This window comes from Culex quinquefasciatus, chromosome 1 (assembly GCF_015732765.1).
Source record: "Culex quinquefasciatus strain JHB chromosome 1, VPISU_Cqui_1.0_pri_paternal, whole genome shotgun sequence".
NCBI lineage: Eukaryota > Metazoa > Arthropoda > Insecta > Diptera > Culicidae > Culex > Culex quinquefasciatus.
In genome coordinates this window covers 30,420,862-30,444,950 of record NC_051861.1, presented here as the reverse complement: position 1 = coordinate 30,444,950, position 24,089 = coordinate 30,420,862, and the positions used below count along the sequence as shown (strand labels likewise).

At 38.4% G+C, this 24,089-nt stretch overlaps 1 protein-coding gene across 1 annotated transcript in view; it reads left to right on the top strand.

Annotated features, from left to right (window-relative positions):
• LOC6044618 (proteoglycan Cow) overlaps positions 1-24,089 on the top strand; it is a 316,099-nt gene that overhangs the window by 256,924 nt on the left and 35,086 nt on the right. The window contains exons 3-4 of the mRNA XM_038248521.1: positions 1,350-1,452; positions 15,501-15,997. Coding sequence (XP_038104449.1) covers positions 1,350-1,452; positions 15,501-15,997 — 600 coding nt within the window. The remainder of the gene's footprint in view (positions 1-1,349; positions 1,453-15,500; positions 15,998-24,089) is intronic.

Here is a 24,089-nt window from a genome sequence, read left to right as displayed (position 1 = left end):
TTTTTCTTTTTTTTATGAATTTTCTTCAAAAGTTTTTTTTTGCCGAATTCCCATGTATTTGAATTCTACCTGCTTGCATGAACGAAAACGGAAATATTATGTTCCTCAATTGAATTAAAATTAAGCGAAAGACTACGCAGTAAAAAATTTGATGCAAATATTTTTTTAAGTACATGTCCCTCGGCTCTAACCAAAGTCGAAGGGGAGGGGACAAATAAATAAAAAAAAATATGAAAATTGAAATAACAAGCCTAGGTTTGTTTCAACATTTGGATGAAAAAAATGTTTCAAAATGCAGTTTACATATCGACTCATACTCAAATTCTGTGCAAATGTCTGTGTGTGTGGTTGGATGTTGATCAAAAAATTGGCTCTGGATAATCTCGCCACTGGCTCAACCGATTTAGTCTATTTTGGTCTCATTCGATCCGTCTTGGGGTCCATTCAGTCGCTAGTGAAAATTATAGAGTTTAGTTAAGTACTTCAAAAGTTATGCTAAAATACGATTTTAAGATTGAAGGTGTTTATATTTGTTTGGTAATTAAAAAAAAAGATTTTGTTAAAATTCAACGAATTGAATGATACTCATATTGGGCTTAAAACCTTTGCTGGGAAAAACTTCTGAACCTGTTGCAAGGCAACTTCCCCAGAAGTCTAAATCAAACATAAATTGGCGCTGATACTTGAAACCTCTTTAAAAAACTAAAGTCTTCGAAATGTAATGCTTTTGTGATCGTTCTAAACTTCTAATCAACCCTGTCTAGACTGAAAGTTCCGGGAATTTCCCGATCGATTATTCAAATTTCACTGTTGCCGTTGACGTTGACCCCGCACAAATAGTCCTGCCTGAGTTGGTGCTGCTGCTGCTGCGTGAGGTAAAAACCCAATTACCTACAACAAGTCAATCCCAGCCACGGTCGTTCAATTCGGGCGGTGGTAAGCCCGAAATTAAATGCCAACCCCAGCACAGCCATTTTTATGGCTTGGCCTCGTAGGCCCCGGTGGCAGGACCGTCGAACGACTAATTGACCGTGTTCCACGGGGGAGGTTGGATTTCAAGTGGGCACGCAAGTGTGGCTGCCAAAGGGTGTAACGTGCACGAACTGTTGTTATTTTTTTGAGGAATGCTGTTGGGTTGAAGTCGTTGGCATTTGGCATGACCTAATTTAGGGGACTGGTAATTTATACAACTGTGACATGAAATCGTTGTAACATTACGCAGCAAATTACCCTCTAGAGAGTCACAAAACCTAATGCTCCATAATTACATTGTAGCTGTCTATAGTTTACCTGAATGATCCAATTGTATTTACCCATCGATTCTTCTCTCTCATTTTCAACCCCCTCAGGTGATTTGTGCAAACCGCTCAACTGCAAAAAGAAAGAACTATGTTTGCTGGAGGATGCTTACACAGCTGTCTGCGTCTCGAAGAAGGAGCTGCACAAGAACAAGTAAGTTTGCTAGCAATATACTTTTCTCCACCCACCATCAATAATGTTTCAAGATTGTTTAGACTTTTCGGCGGTGGGAAGTTTCGGAGTCCGTGGAATTTTGTGGGGAAAGCAAATAAGGCAAAAAAGCACAGTAAATCAGCTCTAAGGACGGAATAATTTTGGAGTTGTATTTTCGGAAAATATTCACTTCAAAAATTAAATGTTTTTGCCGTTAAGATAAGTGGGTAATTCTCCGCCAACTCACACAGCAGTTGCCCCGACCCCTCTTCTATTTGCGTGAAACTTTGTCCTAAGGGGTAACTTTTGTCCCTGATCACGAATCCGAGGTCCGTGTTTTATATATCTCGTGACGGAGGGGTGGTCCGACCCCTTTCATTTTTGAACATGTTTTTTTTTTGAACACCTGTTTTTCAATAATTTGCAGCCTGAAACGGTGATGAGATAGAAATTTGGTGTCAAAGACGCTTTTATGTTAAATTAGACGCTCGATTGATGGCGTACTCAGAATTCCGAAAAAAATCTATTTTTTATCCAAAAAAAACACTCAAAAAGTTTTCAAAACTCTGCCACTTTCCGTTACTAGACTGAAAAATCAGTTTTAAATGGTGAAGAAAAAGAACAACTGTGTGAAAATATTCCAATATGATCATAAATAAGTTCATAGTGAATAAATTCAGCCCCTTTTAAAAAATATAAAGAAGTATGATAAAATTGACATCGCATCACTTTAATATCTGGAAAACCATAATTTTGTATGTACCTTGACCATAACTGACAGCTCGCACGACCTAGTTCATAGTCACCCGCGACCAAGGGTGCTAGGTTGCCAGATAAATCTGGCATTTCCAATTTTTTTGAGTGACAATTTGAAAAAAAAATCTATTTCTTCCATACTTTGTTAAATTGATGTATGTTTTTTTTATTTTGTGAAGCTATAATGTACAAAAAGTAGAAATACGCCATTTTTGAACACAAAATTGCTTATTTCTTTGAAAAAAGTTTTTGCAAGATTTTTTCTGTTTATACCTGCTAACCCTGCCCGTGACAGACACGAACGACAAAACAAAGAGAAACGCAAAAAGTAATTTTTCAAAACTTTTTTTAGTAAAATCGCGATAACTCGTGATGTTTTAAGGAAAACTGCTCATGTTTATATATTTTTTTTGTAATTGTCTGTTCTACAACTTTGTACAACATTATTACAAAGCCCCTGCAAAGTTGGAAAAACACCAAAATTTAAAATGAAAAACTTTATTCTAACCTTTAACTAAAACTTTTTTAGTGTTTTTTGATGAAAAATACGTTTTTTCGGAATTCTGAGTTCGCCATCAAATCGGGCGTCTAATTTTACGTAAAAGTCTCTTTGACATCTATCTCATCACCTTTTAGGCTGCAATTTATTGAAAAACACCTCTTTTATCACAAGTTCAGAAAATGTAAGGGGTCGTACCGCCCCTCCGTCACGAGATACAAAAAACGGACTCAGATTCGTGATCAGGGATAAAAGTTACCCCAAAGGACAAAGTTTCACGAAAATCGAAGAGGGGTAAGGGAAACTTTTCCCGATTTCGTGTGAGTTGGTAGAGAATTACCCAAGTGTCAAACTCAAAAACGGTATTGCTTTTCGATACAACGTTGAATGTTTCATCCGAATCGGAGCACCTCAATACGACCTGTTTTACTAGGGTGGAATCGAAAATTGATTTTGTCAGCAATACATTTTTCGGGTTCCTTTTAGGGTCCCAAACAACCCCCCAAAATTTGAGAGCGATTGGTTAAGCCCACGATTGGCGCAAAGCTAATGAAATTTGTATGGAAATTACTATGGGGAAACTTGCATTTTCACATTTATAAACTTACAAAATTCATGTTTTTTTCATTTTCATTTTTCACCTCCGTGTACGCACGAGAGCAAGCAGCAGTCAAGTGCTCTGTGCTCTACCGTTTTTTCGAAATTTTTCGCCGTAGTTGATTGTGATTACCCGCGAGTTTGCTTTTCCAGCATGCCAAAGGCCGGGCGTGGCCGTGGCAGTTCGAGTGCGGCCTCGAAAATCCCGCGAAGTTCGTCTACCGGCCGTGTGCAAAAAGGTAAACAAACCAACGCCGTGTCGGCCGCCATCGCGCAGGGAGCGTGAGCACAGACGGAATTGACAAAAGTTACTACATCCCGGATACGTTCCGAGATCACCAGTGCGAACTCGTTCCGGTACTTCCGGTGCCACGATCAGTGGCACATCAACATCCGCCAACATCCCCATCAGGAACGAGTTCCAGATGCTGAGCGACGACGAAGAAAACAACAACACCGACGGTAGCAGCACTACCGACGACGACGACGATGACGGGCGTGCACGGAAGAAAGTGTCGACGCCAAAAAAGAACAATTCTCCAAAGGAACGTAGACCACCTCCAATTTTTGTTTTGGACACGTTGGCGGACGATGTTGACGAGTTGCTGGAAGGCCTCAGATATTGTCTGAAAATCGGTAAGTCGTCAGTGCAAGTTTACACATTTGACGAAAAGAACTTCGACCTGGTTGTGGAGAAATTGAAGCGTCAAAACTTCAAGTTTTACACATTCGACCCCGTGCAGAAGACTGCCGTTAAGGTCGTTTTGCAGGGGTACCAAGACCGCCCGATCTCCAACCTCAAGAAGGACCTCTCGGGTGCTGGCATAACGCCGCGGGACATAAAAGTCCTCTCGCGGGAGACAACAGTAACAGGTCTGTACCTGTTGTACTTCGACCGCGGCACCGTCAATATTCAAGACCTGCGGCGAACTAAGGCGTTGGACGGGTTTTGGGTAAACTGGCGGTTCTACTCAAAGAACCCGTCGGACGCAGCACAATGCCACCGTTGCCAGAAATTCGGCCACGGCTCGTGGAACTGCAACCTCCCGCCCCGCTGTGTGAAGTGCGGTGAATCACACCTCTCTGAGGCGTGTGCACTGCCGTGCAAAGCGGACTTGGGGGACAAGGCAGAGCAAACGAAGGCGCGCATCAAGTGCGCCAACTGTGGAGGTAACCATACCAGCAACTACCGTGGATGCAGCGCACGGAAAAACTACCTCGAGGAGCAGGAAAAGAGGAAGAAGAAAGCAGCAGCGTCCCACCCTCCTCAGCGATGTACGAGCGAAACCGTGCCGGCAGCTGGTCATCGTACGGTTCCAGCGGACAACTCAGCGTTCCCTCCTGGATGGGGGCAATCGTTCGCCAGCGTAGTCGCTGCCGGCAGTGGCAATACGGCCCAGCAAGAAGTTACCGGAGAAGATCTCTTTACCCTGCCAGAGTTCTTTGCTCTCGCAGGGGAGATGATGACGCGGTTTCGGATCTGCCCTTGGATCTGCCGTAACAAGGCGGAGCAATTCCTGGCCCTTGGGGAGCTGATGATCAAGCACATCTATAAAGGATAAAAAACTGTGATCTAGTTTTAAGCTTTTTCTATTTCTATCCCCTTTTTGTTGCAATTTTAGTAAGTTTTTTTTATTTTTTTCTTACTCCTGGTGACACCTTTATTTACAAGCAATAACTGTTCCAAATTGGATTATGATGTAACACACAGCTGTAAGGAACTCCAAAACTCTGTTATGTACCTCAAAAGAACTTATTGTATCTTGATTATTCACCAATAAAACCGAATTGAATTTAATCATTTTCCCATATAACTAGATTCCACCCTCATTTCAACTCGCAACCAGAGCAGAGGTTAAATCTTCAATGTCTTATTGCAATTTCGTTGGACATTTTTTAAAGTGTCTTTAATTTTAGATTACAAATAATAAACAAATTTTAAAATTAAAAAAATATAGATTTTAGGAAATTGAATTTCTGTAAAATAAAGTGAATCTGAAAATCGGCCAACAAAACCTTGTAGGCACATTTTTCATCAATACCTACAACATCACCAAAGTGATCAGAAAATTCCTTTAAAAGTTACAGATTTTCGAATATTGTTGTACCATTTTTGTATGGACAGCTGCTAAAATGACGTTGTCATTTTTAAATAGGGCGAGATAGAACGTCATCTACTTTTAGACGATGACTCAGCACATTTCCACTTTTGCACTTACAAAAACCAGATGGCAGCGCCTTGTAACGCCATGTTCTTATTGTATGGTTATGGGTGAACCAATGACCGTATTGATCCAAAGGTGCATGTTTAATTCCCATCTGATTCATTTTCGTTTATTAAATAATACAAATTTCAAATTTCAAGGGTACATAACGATCAGGATTTGAACACTAAACCTTCTGCTTGTCAGACAGAAGCCGCAACCTTTAGGCCATGAAGCCGATCACCTTTCCTGTTCAATTGTACAAAAAATGATCTTAATATTAGTTTTCTACTATGTTCTCAACTAGGCTTATCAGGCTTATCAAACCGGCTCGGACCAGCTTGTTTTATTTCAAAGATTCGGTAGAAAATCGTCAAAATTCGAGACTAAAAAAAACATGTGATAAAATTTATTCTATATTTTTAAAATGTGGAATTTGGAATAAAACTGCATTTTAAAAGTGAAAATGCTTTTTTCCCGATTTATGTAAACTTTTTGAAAAAAATCAAAATAGTGAAGAACAACAGCTACCCAAGGCATAGTGTACTCCCGAAAGCTACCACCTTTCATTCAAATGAGTTTCACTGAAATTATAATACGAGCTTGTGGCGGTGCTGCTGTCGAAAAAACAAAATAATGGCAATCAGCGCGGGAACAGCGAGGTGGAATGGTTTAATCAACACACCGCAGCTGGTCGCACCGTTCGTTCCTGGGAAGGAAAGAGCCAGGTGATTGTATGCAGGTGGGAAGGTGGTAGAAGTCAACCTTTGTTTTCGAATAATGAAAACATAGTCAATCAAGCGTTGTTGACAAGCTCGGGTCACTGGACCGAAAATGTATTTACTGCCCATGTCCGCATAAATGTCCCAAATGCAAAAACAGCAAGCTGAGAAAAACGGAAAACATGTAGTACTGGATGGTTAAGGCTTACCTGAAAGGGCTCACGATTTTGAACCAAACTGCATCATTAACTCAAAAGTGATGAAAATGCATATGGGCCATTTATGCGATCATTAGCAGTTCAGGGCTAAGTTAATTTAAGGTATGGTTTGATAACACTATTCTGTTATGTTTGTGTGTTACAATCTGATTTAATATAATAACATTATTACAAGGAAAACAATCAACTAAGTATTGTTTTCAACAATTCTATCAGAATTTCGAGTGGTTTTGTATTAAAGATCACTCTATTGTTGGTACTATCACAAACAAACAGACGTAAATATCTTTCATAATGCATCGAATTGCAATTTAACGGTAATTTTAAAGGACCTAGAACTCACCACGAACATTCTGAGTTCAGCTCAGCCCATGAACACGCGTTTGACAGTTGCGAAATCTCGAATGTATCCATCGCATTATTCAAAAACCAACAAGGGTGTGACAACAAGCGCGCAATTCATCCCTTTAGAAATAATTACAATTATGCAGCATTGTATCTGCTCCAGCTAACAACACGCGCTAAAATGAGAATATCCAACAAACTTCAACTCCCAAAATAAGCTCCACGCCAAACAATCCCAACAACCGTGGTGATTCAATTTCCCAACAACGCTCAGCTTTCGTCAGTCGCGCCCTTCCCGGGCAAACAATGTCGAAGCTAAAAGTTTTAATCCTCGCGAGAGCACTCTTTAAATACTCTACTTAAAGACGATCCTCATTAGCGGCAGTGCTGGCACATTCTGCATGACAGTGTAAGCAGATGCTTTTTTATCATCATTTTCTTTTTTTTTTTTTTGAAACGAAGAACGACACTTTGTCGTCCTAGTTGACGCCATTTCAAAAACGACACTCGAGTTGTAATGCTTACAATTAAGACCATGTTATCCCCTCGCCCTCCACAGCGAGGACTCCCGTCAGATTCAGCAGCAACTTCTCCACGAACTATTTCGCTCTTTCATGGAAGAAAATCGAAAAGTTTTTCCTGCACCGTCAGAAATCAGGCTCGAGTAGCAGAGGTCGTCCTCCAGCGCGAATCAACTCTCAAACGGTTTCTATACCTAGCAGAGAGCGACAGAAGTTCCCGTCAAAAGTTCAAAGTTGTGAGGTGAAGTGACGATGAGGAGGACCCCCTTCATTGTGCGACTGCTTTCGTTGGTTGACGTGGTGGTACTGTGACACATGAGCATTTTTTCTCAAAATCCGGAAATGGATTCTTATTGTATTTTTTGATATGGCTCAAACTTAGTAGGGGCCTTTCCTATGACCAAAGAAGCCATTTTGTTTCATTGATTCATCTATGCAAGTCTCCATACAATTTCGACAGCTGTACATACAAAAAAAGGATGTAAATATTCAAACAGCTGTAACTTTTGACAGAATTTTCTGATCAAAGTTGTAGGTAATGTTGAGGACTTTTTAAACAAAAATAGGTACACGGAAAAATTGCAGATTTTTTAATCAACTTTTTTTTTACTAAAACTCAATTTCCAAAAATACGTATTTTTTGATTTTCGGGATTTTTTGGTCCGATTTTCAATGTTAAAACATGAAACATTCGTGAAATTTTCCGATCATTTCGAATTTTTTTTTTGGAATTTTTAAATTAATAATAACATTTTAAAAGGGCCAAACATTGAATATAACGCCCATTTAAAATGCTAGTCTTGGTTTAATTTGTTTCAAAATATTTTTTTCGTAGAGATCGCAAAATTTCACGAATGTTTCATGCTGAGATATCGTCATTAGAAAATGGTGGAATGTTTTGGTGAGACTCAAAAAACTTCAATTTTCGTGTTTCTTTTTGTTTAAACCGCTGTATCTCAGCATTCTGAGGTCCAATCTTCAATGTCTCTCAGATAATTTTATAGCAAATTTTCTGAACTTTTCAAAAAAAAAAATTTTTAAGAGTGGTCACATATGGTCACTATTTTTAAAAATCGAAAACTGCAAATATTTAGCTAAAATCAAACTTTCAGTGGCTATATCTTGAAAACAGAGCTGATTATCAAAAAATCTGTAAAGTACTTTTGGAAGTTCATAAAAAAAGCAAAGCAATCCACTTTAACGACCCCCGGGTCTTTTGTGGGCTCTGTTGCAAGTAGGGCGTCCAATTTCCCGGGTTTTGAATTTCCCGGGAAACGGGAAAAATATTTTTGAAATCCCGGGAATTCCCAGATTTTTTTTAAACAGTCATAAAATCTATATTTTCATTATATTTGTTATGTTTTTAAATAGCTTAAGGGGTTACATAAATGTAAATCGGCATAAATATCAGAGGTTGGTATGAGAACACATTAAAACTTTTTTAAATCTGTTTTCAAGACATTAAAATATGTATATTTTCATCTATCAACAAAATAAATTTGAAAACTTTTGGTTGCACAATTGCCGAGATATAACAATTTAAAGTTGGCAGTTTCAAAAAATGGATACCACGATATCACAACACTGCTTTGACAATATCGGCTCATAATTTTGGTGAACACTCGTTAAACTGGTTCCATGTGCCTGACGAAGGCCGATATTCAAAAAAAAATATTTTTAAATAAGAGATTTTTTTATGTTTTCATATAAAAGCTAGAAAGGTTTTGATTCTTGCATTTTTCAAATATGCAAAATTCAAAAATCGGACATCGTCATGCACACGGGAGGTCTTGTGAGTCTTCTCCCCTATTTTAGCCAATTTGGTCCATCCTGTCTTGAGAAAAAAATGCCCACAAAGTTTGCACATGGCAAAATTTTGTGCTTAAATCGTCTCTTACTCAGTTTAATAATGAAATATCTCCATGAAACTTTCAGGAGTGATCATCTTTCAAGTGGATTTATAAAAATGTTTTTTTATTCTGCTTTGGCCAACTGGGGAAAACCGGGACCGGGAAAAATCCCGGGATTTTTGTCCCGGGAATTCCCGGGATGGAAGCACGAAAATAAAAAAAAATTGGGAAATTGAGTTTATGTGAAAAATAGGTCATTTAAAAAATTGTATTTTTTCCGTGTACCGAATTTTCTGGATATTCCTCGACAATACCTACAACTTTGCCGAAGACACCAAATTGATCAGAAAATTCACTCAAAAGTTACAGCTGTTTGAATATTTACGTACCTCTTTTGTATGGACAGCAGCCAAAATTGTATGGAGACTTTATGGGTGAACAAATGACACAAAAAAGCTTCTTTGGTCATAGGGAAGGCCCTCACAAAGTTTGAAACCAATAAAAAAATACAAATAAATTCCATTTCCGGTTTTGGTAGAGAATTGCTCAAGAGAAGTAAAGTTTTTGAAAGAACAAAAGTTGCTTAAAACACAGTAAAAACGAAAAATTTTGAAAAAAAGAATTGGGCTTAAGAGGAAAAATGTCACCTCTGTCAAAAAACCACAACTCGGACTAACTGTCGGGACTTTCCAGTCCGTCTCGAAAAATGAAGGGCAGGGGAAAAAGTTTGCTCCAGCCAGCTAGGGAGCGGGCATTTCCCAGATTTATGAAAGCGTGAAACGTGACTGCGCTTCAAGTAACTCAACTCGGAACAGCTTTTTCTGGGAGCAGGAGCCTTTTGCCGGAGGTCGCGGAGTGCACGCTAAATGGGTTTTCGAGGGGTTGAAAAGAGGAAGTTTTTTTTAGAAGGATTGTTTCTTCTTGGGGGAAAATTTTGACACATTTCGTACGCCTGCCTGAGTTTGAAAAATGGAACTTCTTTCAGGCTGAAAAGTTGGGAGTGGTTTAAAATTTTAATAATGTAAGAAATACAAAGTATTTTTTTATTTATTTATTTGTTTTGCGTCAATCGAGAATGATTTTTGATATAAAAATTAAAGACACCTTTCACACCTTTCAATTGATGTTTCAAATTAGGTTAATAACAACTAGTTTACACCAACAAACAATTATTGCTCACAAAAAACCTAATTGAAAACAATTACCCTCATTAAATGCTTCAACTCACCATTTCCAAAGCTTCCAATTTCCCCAAATCATCTCCAACTCCACTCGGAAGGCCCAGCTCGAGAATCAAAACGCCCTAAACATTTAATATCATCCGCTCGTTCGCTCCACCATCCAAGTGTCATAAACATTTTAAAAACTCATTTTATGCAGAGTCTTCAAAATTTCAAGTGCAGGCTCCTCTGGAAAACATCCGCCAGTAGGCCGCCAAAGCAAAGCAAGCCAAGCCCAGTCATTCGACTAAATTAATTTTCATGTTTGCTTTGTTTCTCTTTTCACTCACTCTGCTTCTGGATTATTTTTACCCAAGGCGCAAGGTGGAATGAAGTTTCGAGTTGATTTTCACAGAAATTAGCATTTGGAAAGCACAAGGGCTCCACATTTGAAATGAGCTTTCCAGCGTTGGGTTTGCTCTTGTTTTGTTTTTATCATGTTTTACTGTTTACACGGTTTCGAGGGAAAATTGGAAATGACTTTCCACCTTGATTTGTTTAAAGCTTCGACTAAGTTTTGGAGTTTCTCTTGTGGGAAAATTTTGCCAGCTTATTGAGCAGTTGCCTAAATTTTGCGTTTCTTCGCGTTCTTCGTTTCTTCTTTTTAGTATGTAATGTAAAAATGTCCGGGGAATCCGATAAAAATATTTCCAGACATAAGCTCTTTGGTCCAGACACCGTCAAAACGGCATTTTAAAGTTTCATACGCCCTTTTCTTATGTTAGGCTAGATTTTCGAAACTTATTACTTTTTTTTCTTTGAAAGGCCAACTTACCACCTTTAATTTGCGTATAAGACAATTGAAATCGGTTGAAATGGCGAGGAGTAATGATTTTTCGAAAAAAGTAATTTTTGCGCAAATCGACGAAAATTGCCATTTTCAGACCACCCTAACACGGCGTAGGTCACCCTAATGGGCAAACAAAAAAATACGGGTCTAATTATTTCGGCAAGGGAACCCCCAGAAACATTTTGAGCCCGATCCGAGCACTTTAGTTTTTTTCCATGCTGTTTTCGTGGGGGATTGCTGTATATCTCGGAATAGATTACTCAAAACAAGAGGTAATATTCATCCTAACAAATTTTCAACATTCCAAAATTCAACTTTTTTCTGCGTAATTTATGCTTACTAAATCAAAAAAAAATCTTCTAAAATAAATTGATATTTTTGATAAGAACCATGCGTCTCCATTGTTTACAAGCCATACATACTAAATATTAGCACTAACGAACTGACGTGCCACCCCATACATATTTTTGAGAAAATTCTGACCGCAAATTCTCAAGCGAACACCAACTCCATCTACCTTCAGGTTCGCTGAACAAATTTTAAAAATATTTGGAATTTTTGTTAAATTCCAATGTACAATACCGCGAAATGTTTTTTTATGCAAAAAAAAAATTCGTACTTACAAATTTGGAAAACTGATGATTGCAAAACTACTGAAATAATTTATGATGCGCTTTATAACATGTTTAGACCAACAATACATTGCATGTAAACATTGGCGCGAAGCGAGAGAAGAGAGCTAGTGAAGAGAGGGAAGAGAGAAAAATCGGTTGACAGATTGTTCGCTAGAAACAAAAACGCCAAACAAGACGAAGAAAACTGCGGTTTGCTCGTAGCACGTCAGTTCGTCAACCCAGGAAAAAAATGTTTTGGAAATATTTTTTTTTGCCCTTTGATTTTTTGTGCCGATTTTGAAAGGGAGTGTTACATAACCTTTGAAAAATATTTGCAACATTTTTTTTTATTTATTTCTCTAACTCAACTCCGACCAAGGTAAGATTAAAAGCCATAGTTTTCAAAATGCGACGAAGAAATTGCTGTAAAATTCATTATACATTAGCATAGTTAAACTTTTATGATTTTGTTTGCAAATGATATGAGTTCAAATGAAATAAAAGTTACTGTACATTGAATATCCAAGGCATGTTTTACAAGGACTGCGACAGCTGATTATTTTCATCAGGAAACCAACAGCTGTTGTGGCGACACTATAAAGAGGAGTTAGTCATTTTAAAGTTTTTTGAATCACTGGACTTAGAAAACCTTATTGAAATATCTTAGGAAATCGTTTCTATGTGTATAAAGAGTTTCTAAATTATAAATTACAATTAAATAAGAAAACCGTAAAGAATCTGTAATTCTGCGTCATATTAAATGATTGGCCCTTTTAAATGTTAGATTTTTTAAATATTATTTTCGAAAAAATCTGGAAATTTGAAAATTAATAAATAAATTTATAAAGTATCGATTTTTATCAAAAATCCCTTTTCAAATATTCATACCCGGCGGCAGAATTTTTGACCATACTTCTTGGTCAAAGCTGAAAAGTAGCGGGGTTTTGTTCTCTCAAACATATCAAAAAATCTCGAAAATAAAAAATACTAATTTTGGGAAATTGAGTTTTGTAAAAAAAAAGTTGATTAAGAATCGTTATTTTTTCCGTGTACCTATTTTTTCTAAATAGTCTTCAACAATACCAACAACTTTGCGCAAAACACCAAATTGATCATAAAATTAATTCAAAAGTTACAGATTTTCGAACATTTACGTACTATTTTGTATGGACAGCTGCCAAAATTGAATGGAGACTTGTTTGGGTGAACCAATGACACAAAATGGCAACTTTGTTCGTAGGGAAGGCCCCAACAAAGTTTGAGCCAAATAAAAAAAATACAAATTGTCGAAATCGGCGGGTTTCGCAGGAATTGCTCAGATCATTCTCCATTTTTAAACTAAGGTTGTTTATAAATAATGGAGACGCATGGTTCTTGACAAAAATATCAATTTATTTGAGAAGAAATCTATCTTTTTTATTTCGTAAGCATAAATTAATTTGTCCTATGTTAATCTTACAGGATTGAAAAATGGACTTCAACTAAATCTTTTGCGACCTATCAAATATTCATGATCTGAAAAACAACGTCTACTTATCGTAGATGAAGTAAATGCTAGCCCGATTTACCTAATTGGTCCCGAGATGCTTTCAAGTGCCTCATCATTATCTTCTTGGCTACAAAGTTCTCCGAAAAACAACAAATTCCAACAGTCTCGCCATCACATGCCGCAAGATCATTGCTCTCATTGGAAGAGCAACAGAAAAAAGTCCCACAAAAACATTCACCGCAGCAAAATAACACACACTCACACACACACACACACACACACACACACGCAGCAATCCCCATAATGAGCCCAAAACCGGCAACATTCATCGCACATTTATTTCCCTCTCAAAATCCCTGTCTCTATCGGGCGTCGGCATTTCTTGGCCCAACTTTTAACGGCCATGTTTCCTGTTTTTATCTCTTTTTGTTCTGTTTTCGCGCCATTTCTTCCACGCCACGCCTGCTGAGGTCATCACTTGTTTTCTTCGTCTATTGTTCTCGCGTCGCCACGCTCGATAACCTGCAAACAATAGAGAAGGGGAAGCAGAGGAAAGGAAAATGAAAAGTGAAAAAAGCAATGGCGCGATTTGCGGAGCAATGGCAGCTCTTACTTCTTTGAAAAACGAAAGAATTTTCATCGTTTTTCTCTTTCCGATAAAAGTCTGTGGAACTGTTGTTGTAATTTTTTTTTCGTGGATGCTGTGGGCAACCGGAAATAGAGCTGTCTGGATGGGTTTTGATTGCTTGCTGTTGTTCTTAACAATAATGGAAGAAAAGTGCCGCAAAATAGTGTAAAAATATAATTATTCTGTTACTGTCATTTCATACTCACCGCATCGCATCGTGAAATTCAAAACAAACGTTAAATATAAAAACTAAAAAATGTTACATTCAATGTTATAAAATAAACTAAATTTCTGTGGATAGCTTCCAAACATTTTAATCGATCGTTAAATTCTAGATTTTTTTAATGGTCTTATAAGCATTAGGTTTCATATGTTTATAGGACCTATTCAAATAAAACTTTAGAATTGCTAATTGAATTGTCTGTGATTATAAAATTATTGAAGCGTTCACATCAAATTAAAGAAATTCTATTAGTTTAAAATATTGCATAGTTTTTCAAATCCAATTTGAATTATCAGGAATTCACCACGACAATCTATAATTCACCTCTACTAAAAAACACCGAGTGATAGTTCTGTAGTAAATTTTCAATAGGGCGAAACCTTGGATGTCCTGTCACTAGCAAGAGGGAGTGAGGACACAATCCCTCACCTTGTTAAGACCAAAATCCATGGAAAAGCTGTCAGACCAAAAATGTCAGACCAAGACTGTCAGACCAAAGTCTTTAGAGCAAGTGAGACAGACTGTTTGTTTACATCCAAAGATTCGCCCTTTTGAACTGTACACGGTCAACCTATTTTACTCAAATCAAGGTAAAATCCCATTAGACAAGATTCTACTACAGATTGTCAAGGCAAACAGATTGGCCAATGTTTCTGGACACCAAACGTGCTGGACACCAACCGCCCTTTACGCCCAGCAAAACTGGCAGTGTTGCAAGCGCAAAACATACGTTGCCAGTGCCGATTTATTTTGCATCGGCCAATCTGTCTCCCTCGACAATCTGTAGTTTCTACCAGACTGCTAGGTGTTTTAGATCTGCTGAAATGGTTTCAAAATTCATAAAATCGGTACAAAAAGCAAACGACCACTACCCCACCACCATCACAATGCAAATGGTGGTAAACAAAATCCGGATTGAAACACCGCAATGCTGGAAGCCCCTTCAAGAGTCTCTGTGCCATAACCGTTTGCGTTGTTGTTGTGGTCGTTGGGACGAATCCTCCCTTCCTGCCGAATTGCTCCGAGGACTTTTGTCTCTTACGATTACGATTCCCTTTTTGTGGATTGTAAGCCCGTTTGTCTAGGCGAACTTGTAGCCGGAAATGGTCTCAACCGGTTTTTTTTTGCGGATTGTTTGGGGTAGAAATAATTGATCCGGTTCAATCGACTTACGATGAATCGATGCAGATGGAGCCTTGAAATCAAATTACGGAATTCATTTGGGGTTGTTTGCGATTGCTTACAGCAACATTTGCCTACTTTTACCGCAATCAAGCTGGTATAATTTGTTATTCACCACACCAATCTGTACTCACCATAAAATGAACTTTGAGTTTATTGTTGACATTTTCGCACTCTGCCTTTCTTGCAGATTCATCAACAGCTACAATACACTCTCAAACCGGGATGAGCTGATCACCAAGAGCAAATATCTGGAAGAGGAGGAAGCCAAGCGAAAGGCCGCTGAAGAGGCCGAACAAACTGGTCTTATCAGCGGAACCAGCAGCAGCAACAGTGGTAACTCCGCGGACTCTTCGGACAACATCGGTGGCAGTGTTGCCAGCGGAAGTGGTTCCAGTGCGATCGCTAGTGATCGAACCAGCGGTGGTGCGGCTGGCGACGAGCTGCTCCAGCAGGACCAGGAAGATCCGGATGATGAAAGTTCCGCCCAGGACGATGACGTGTTCTACGACAGCGATGGCGGTGAGAAGGAGGAGGAAAACTGCAAGCCTTGCCCGGTGGTGAAGCCGACGTTCATGTGCGGCAGCGACAACCGAACGTACTCGTCGCTGTGCCGGCTGGAGTACCACAACTGCATCCACGGCAGCCTGGTCAAGGTCAACTGCAAGGGATTCTGCCCGTGCAAAGGTGAGTTCTCGAGAGGGTTTAGGGTGCAAAGTGACGGTTCATTGCTGAATTGTATCGGATGGCAACCTTGCCACAAAACCAGCCTTAAACATTCCTTCGTCTAAAATGCTAAAACTTCCAAGCCATTCTAGCAAAATCCATGCATAACTACCGGAACCTGCCTCAACCTAAGCCAGAGCCGAAAACCCCCTGCTCGGTTTACAAATTGCAACCGTAGACGTTTCACTTCCGCCTATTTTACGATACTGGTCAGCCATCGGAAAATTCCCCCCAACGAAGCCAGACTTTTGCGAAACTCCGCTTAGAAAACTTCCTCTTTTTAATCTAGCTCTCTTCCCCGCAAACTAATAGCCTCCAAAATTTAAGCCCGCCCTTAAAGCCACAATTTCCCACCGGCTGAACTTTGTGGAAAGCCCGCCACAGGCCAGCGCAGACTGGCAACACTGCCTGGGGTCACTTTACCTCCAAGCACGTGGTGGTTTTCCCAAAGGAAAGAGAGAGGGAAAAAGAAGTGAACACAATCAGCAAGCCTCGATTATAAATTCATGTCCACGGGAACCGGGGGCAGTAGGCCAGGAGGAGCTCGCTGACACAGATTGTCAGATGGAAAAATTCTCTGTAATATTTTTTAATTATTTTTTTAAATGGTTAACAAATCACTTTATATTTGAAGTCATACATTTTGAAACCATTGAATTTTCTTAAAATTCCCCAAAATATATTCATTTTCACCTTTGATTGCTTCACGCAACTGTCAAACCAAAGTAAATAGGTGGTGGCGAATTTTAAATTGCCGTGGTGAGTTTCTAATTATTCAAATTGACCGTTGACTGTCCTACAGTATGTAAAAAAAGTATTTACACCCCTTGGGCACTATGCACATTTTGTGATGAAACATGTAAAAAATTTAAAGTTTGACAGGAACCTAGTACTACGTTTTGTTCAGAAATTCATGCCAAACATTTTGCTACAAAAAGCTCATGAAAAGATGATTTCTATAAAAAGTTATATAACAAATACTATTACGAAAATAAAAAAGGTGCAAAAAAGTTTGTACACCTTTCGAAAAATTAACATAAATAATGTTATTTGTTGACAAATCACCATAAATCCAGTCTCCCAACTCCAAATAGGCATCCTTGACTGATTAAAAAAATAATTTGGATTGAATATAAAGTTTACTAACTACTTAGTATAAAAGTTTATATAACTCTGGAAATTCTATATAAAACTTATCTAAACTTAATTTTGCAAACTTTTTATTCAACTAAATGTCAATATATTACCAAAGAATTGCTAAATAAACATTTTGGAGTGGGTATAACACCGTTTTGGGAGTATTAGTATCCATAGAATATATTTTTCGTTGGAAATTCGTACCAACCCGGAATTACGTCGTAGGAAAATCCGCCGGCATCCGAACCGGTACACGATTCACAAGTCAACCTATGTGGAATCGGAAAGGACATAAAATTTCCGATCTTTTGATACCCAAACATCTAGGTTTTCTTCAAAACCTACGTTTTTAAATACCTGGGCAAAAAGTAAGTTTGATCCACGAGAACAGAAATTACGAAATTCCATACATTTTTAGCAGGTTGCTCAAACGAAACCATAACAATGTTTTTGTTTAGGTATTTAAAAACGTGGGTTTTATAGAAAACCTGGATGTATGGGTATCAAAAGATCAGAAATTTTATGCCCTTTCTGATGCTTTATAGGTTGACTTGTGAATTGTGGACCGGTTCAGATGCCGGCGGATTTTCCGACGACGTAATTCCGAGTTGGTACGAAATTCCAACGAAAAATCTATTCTATCGATACAAATACCCCCAAAACGGTGTTATACCCACTCCAAAATGTTTATTTAGCAATTCTTTGGTAATATATTGACATTTATTTGAATTAAAAGTTTGCAAAATTAAGTGTAGATAAGTTTTATATAGAATTTCCAGAGTTATATAAACTTTTATACTAAGTAGTTAGTAAACTTTATATTCAAACCAATTTTTTTTTTAATCAGTCTAGGATGCCTATTTGGAGTTGGGAGACTGGATTTATGGTGATTTGTCAACAAATAACATTATTTATGTTAATTTTTCGAAATTTGTACAAACTTTTTTTGCACCTTTTTTATTTTCGTAATAGTATTTGTTATATAACTTTTTATAGAAATCATCTTTTCATGAGCATTTTGTAGCAAAATGTTTGGCATGAGTTTGTGAACAAAACGTAGTACTAGGTTCCTGACAAACTTTAAATTTTTTACATGTTTTATCACAAAATGTGCATAGTGCCCAAGGGGTGTAAATACTTTTTTTACATACTGTATGTAAGCGGTGACAAAACACTGTACACGCATTCCCTGTGTCAAAAGAAGCCATTTTGAATCATTAGTTTTTCCATACAAGGCCTGGACATTTCGCTGAAGGTCATTTCGCCGAAAGTATTTTTAACTTTAAGAATCCTACGGATTTTTTAATTAGTTGAACTATTTTTGGTAGTGTATCTTGCCGATTTTGTAATATGTTTTTCCCAAAAATCTTTTTTTTATTTTCGAAATTTTTTAATATGTTTTAGGGGAGCAAACCCGCAACTTTTTCCGCTTAATTATGATTTTTGAAAAAATAGGGATCTTAAAAAACAATATTGACTCATTTTTCATGAAAATTTTAATTTGCAATCGAAAAGTACTTTTCAGATGTTTTAATAAAGTGTCCCGTTTCCAAGACTTTAAAAACTGACCGTTAAATTTTTCATTGATAGAATTGAAAAGAGCTCTACGTCTGTTTGTATGTGCTAAAATATTCAACGAAAAAGGCAGATTTGTTCAGATTTCCGAACAAAATTTCTCCAGCAGCGGTCTTACCATGATGACTTAGGTTTTTCGCGCGTAAAGAAGAGCAGCTTCATTTTTTAAAGAGCACTACATTTGGTGGAAAACACGCCATGGCCTACTTTTCGCGGTGTCGGCAAACCCCAATGAGCCCCGGCTCGCTTGCTTTTAATTAACTTCGATTAACGGATCGGGCTGAATTTTGAATGAGGCGAGATGGAGTTGAGTTTCAATTAAATTAATTTTCCGTGCGAGGTTGGCGTTGGGGTGAGATTGTGGACGTTGTGGTGTTTACTTTGCCGAAAGTTATTGTTTGAGCTGGAAATGATTCCACGGTATTATTGTACGGGAGGGAAATTTTGGTTTTAATTTTTTTCATATTTACACTATGTAATCACTAAAAGTGAGGAAATTAAGAAGATTTTTTCTTTCCAAAAAAAATTAAAAGTTCCAAGCGTCCATCGTTGTCATCGTTGCTCAGGAAAATTGCTCATCAATCAGAGCTCGAAGGAGGGAGAACAAATTTGTTCAATCAGTTGGAAGTTCATGGGCAATTAGCTACTACGTCCGGCAGAAAATGATGGCAAACGAACTAGGTTGGAGTCTTGGGCAGACGATAAAAAAGTCCCAAATCCAACTGGCTCAGCTGGGTGGTAGTCTGGACTGGGGGAAAGGCTTCGGATTGATGCTAATTAGTCTGGATTGCGAACTTGTGGCAAAAGTTCGTTCGAGACTTTGATGAAGATTTATTCTAGGTCGTCCTGTTGGAATGGGTTTACTTTTCCTGTTTGATTGATGTTTAAGGACTAATGTCAACACTAATTTGTGTGGTTGGTTGGTGACAAATTCATAATTTCAGCTCCAGTGCGTGATACCAACAGATGTCAATCACATCAATGAACAATTTAACGACTTTTTTGAATTATTGGGGAGTAAAACGTTATTTTTAAATTCACCAAAGCCCATTTACAAACATTTGACAGCGCGATTACAGTTCACATCGACTATTCAACACGTGTTATAAGGCTGTGGTGAATTTAAAATGACGTGGTGAGTTCCAGATTTTGACAAGTCTGAAGCAAGCATAACAAAAACTTCCCAAAACTCTTCACCTTTCAACAACAAATTCACAACCGTCACCACATCCCAAACAACACGTGCTGCAAAAAATAACAACCCCATGTCATGTGCAGCTCACTCTCATCTGACAGATTTCCCTCTATTTTCCTGCAGTCATCACACTTGGAGCCTAACATTTCAAAAGGGCACATAACTTTTGTAAACAATAGTGTATCCCTTTCACTCAAATGACAGTTTACATAAGGTGTGAAAGGGACATACTCTTGTTTATAAATGTTATGTGCCCTAATGAAATGACAGGCACAACTCCGTAGTAACAGTTCAATAGGGCGAATCTGCGTTTGTAAACAAGCAGTCTATCCCCTTCTTACTTGACGTGAACTGTCACTTGAGCGAAAGGGATAGACTGCTTGTTTACAAATGCAGACTCGCCCTATTGAAATGTTACTACGGAACTTGTCGGCCCCATAATTGTCATCACCGTTGAAAGTCCCGCCCTATAATTGTAACGTTTTTACACCAGTTGAGTGAAAATGTGTATTTTCCCGCGAAATTTCCACAACAATTTACGTGACGACGACAATGGGCGGAAATTAAAATTGTTCTCAACTCATTTCCCCGCGCCGTCGTCGTTGTGTTGTGGCATTACCGACTGTCGAGGGCTGGGTTGTTATCACCTCAACTACCAAGCTCGAGAAAAAGGAGGAATTTCCATACAAATTCCCCATTTTTCTCGAGGTTGCGAGTTTAGGTGTTATAGGTGCGGGTACGGTTGAGAGGAAAGAGTTTTATTTTCCGAGTTCTCGCACCTACATTAACACCTGGGTGGGGTTTGGTTGAGGAAAAACGTTGAAGAATGGCATTGTTGTGCAATATGTGTGTATGTGTGCAAAAGCGTGGAAATTTGCTTCCGGCGTGTTGATGTGGTGTAAGTTTCTTAAAGTTGAGTGGTTGAAGAATTCAAACACAGACAAGTAGAAGTATGTATTCAATGTTACTAATGTACGATCAATACGTTGCTGGACTCGGTCACCGTCGGCTCAACGACCGACGAAATAGGCGGCGAGCCAGATGCGGGCATAAAAATGTCAAAAACTCTCCCCCTCTCACTTCGTCTCACCATCCAGCTGCAGCTTTGTTGACAAACAAACGGAGCACGCGGTCGCGTGATGGCGGCATCGAGCCAGAATAAGGGGTGATCATGTTGTTTAACAATGAAACTTTTTTTCAAGAAAAATAATATATTTTCGACTGAATAAAAAAAATGCGAGCATGTTCAACAGTTATTCCTGATATCGGAGAAGTGATACAAAATCTAAATTTAAATCCATATTTTTGCCTTCCTCACTGAGGTAAGGCTATAATCCTGCTCTAAAAATGAACTTCGTATAAAAACGTCGTAGACCCACCTTCATGTATACATATCGACTCAGAATCGAAAACTGAACAAATGTCTGTGTGTATGTGTGTGTGTATGTGTGTGTGTATGTATGTATGTGACAAACAAACTAGCTCATGTTTCTCGGCACTGGCTGAACCGATTTGACCCGAACTTGTTGCATCCGACTTGGTTTAGGGTCCCATAGATCGAGTTTTATACAGATTGAAGTTTCGATAAGTAGTTCAAAAGTTATGTATAAAAATGTTTTTTTCACATATATTTGGATCTCACTTAACTGTATGTAAACTATGTCCGGGTCCATCATCCGGTCCATCGTTGGTTACATTATCAAAAGATCTTTCCAACGAGTCCAAAACATTGAAGATCTGGCAACCCTGTCTCGAGATAAGGCCACTTAAGTGATATTGATATACTTTTTTAAAGCCGGATCTCACTTAAATGTATGTAAACTATGTCCGGGTCCATCATCCGACCCATCGTTGGTTACATTATCAAAAGACCTTTCCAACGAGTCTAAAACATTGAAGATCTGGCAACCCTGTCTCGAGATATGGCCCCTTAAGTGATATTGATGTACTTTTTTGAAGCCGGATCTCACTTAAATGTATGTAAACTATGTCTGGATCCACTATCCGACCCATTGTTGGTTAGGTTATCAAAATACCTATCCAACGAGTCCAAAACATTGAAGATCTGGCAACCCTATCTCGAGATATGGCCACTTAAGTGATATTGATGTACTTTTTTGAAGCCGGATCTCACTTAAATATATGTAAACTATGTCCGGGTCCATCATCCGACCCATTGTTGGTTAGATTATCAAAAGACCTTTCCAATGAGTCCAAAACATTGAAGATTTGGCAACCCTGTCTCGAGATATGGCCCCTTAAGTGATATTGATGTACTTTTTTGAAGCCGGATCTCACTTAAATGTATGTAAACTATGTTCGGATACACCATCCGACCCATTGTTGGTTAGGTTATCAAAAGACCTTTCCAACGAGGGCAAAACATTGAAGATCTGGCATCCCTATCTCGAGATATGGCCACTTAAGTGATATTGATGTACTTTTTTGAAGCTGGATCTCACTTAAATGTATGTAAACTATGTCTGGATCCACTATCCGACCCATTGTTGGTTAGGTTATCAAAATACCTTTCCAACGAGTCCAAAACTTTGAAGATCTGGCAACCCTATCTCGAGATATGGCCACTTAAGTGATATTGATGTACTTTTTTGAAGCCGGATCTCACTTAAATGTATGTAAACTATGTCCGGGTCCATCATCCGACCCATTGTTGGTTAGATTATCAAAAGACCTTTCCAATGAGTCCAAAACATTGAAGATCTGGCAACCCTGTCTCGAAATATGGCCACTTAAGTGATATCGATGTACTTTTTGGAAGCCGGATCTAAAAAATAGATGAAACTTGTGTACAGCCATTGTTGTGAGGAAGGCTCCAACCACATAGGTGGATTAAGTTAGTTTTTCTATAACTTGAACTTTTCACTCCAATTGAGAACCCCTAGGTCTATCCACGACGGCTTCCAATGACCGTGAGAAGATGCTAGAGCATCCAGCTACCAACTAAATCCACAATATCAACGAGTCAACGGTTTATTTGAAAGATCACTAACTGTATGTTGTAAAGGTTGTGTTTTGATTGGTCATGTTCAACTGTTTACGTTTACTTTTCTGTGCTTGTATGTTACAAGAATCTCTGTCACCCTGGTAATGAGTTTTAGGTTAATAAAATCATTGATATTTTTTTAACGTATCAACCTACAAGAAAGCATGTTGTTTAGTATAACTATCAACACAATTTAGGTGTATTTTTTATTAAAATACCCTAATAAGAAATGTTCCAACAAACGTTCATAGGATACCACAGACAAACAGACGTAAATAATTGAACACATTTATAAAAAAATCACCAACTTGGGCCAACTAAACCTAACCCCGACGTTCCGACGCGTTTTAATGTTTGACTTTGAATAAACAAAAACGAAAGCACGCAATGTAAACAATAACAAACAGGTGCATTGTGCATTGTCCCGAAGTTTGGTTAAAGTTGATTGCTGGAGTCCCGAGTTATAATTACAAATGTTCACGGTAGTCTAACTTGTACGTGCGTCAAACGCGTTCTGACCTAAAATCCCTCTGGCCAGTTGGCGCACTTACATCAGGGAGTGACAAGATAGCACGACAAGATTGAAACTACTTTCATATGTAAAGTGACAAAATGCACGAAGTTTTTCGGATTTCGTCGAATATCTCAGGATTGAAATCGAATTTTGGGGATCTGTGAAGGTCAAAAGGTGAGGCATTGTGAGCTGCACAAAATAGCGTTCTTAACTCAATTTGGCCCAAAATGCACGTACGACAAGTTAGCACGATGGCGACGCTTGGTGCCTATAGAACTCAGTAAAAGTAAATCCAAAAGGTGTAATTTAACATCGTTTCAATGTAAATTTTCCTTCGTTTGAGCAATTCTCTACAAAATCGCTCTTTTATATTCAATTTTAATTTTTGTATTTTTAATCCGGCTGAAACTTTTTTTTGAATATAGTGACACCGACTTAAGCTCTCTAAAAAGACCCAACTTCAACGACTACGTCTACACAGCTCTGCAAGCATCTACTAACACCGACCAACATAATTTCTGCGCATTCCCTCCTCGAGGGGAAGCATGAACTTTGGAGTCCCGATTGTTCTTTGATTTTTGCCGAAATATTTGGACATGGCCGATTGGTTTTTCTCCAAAGTTAGTAT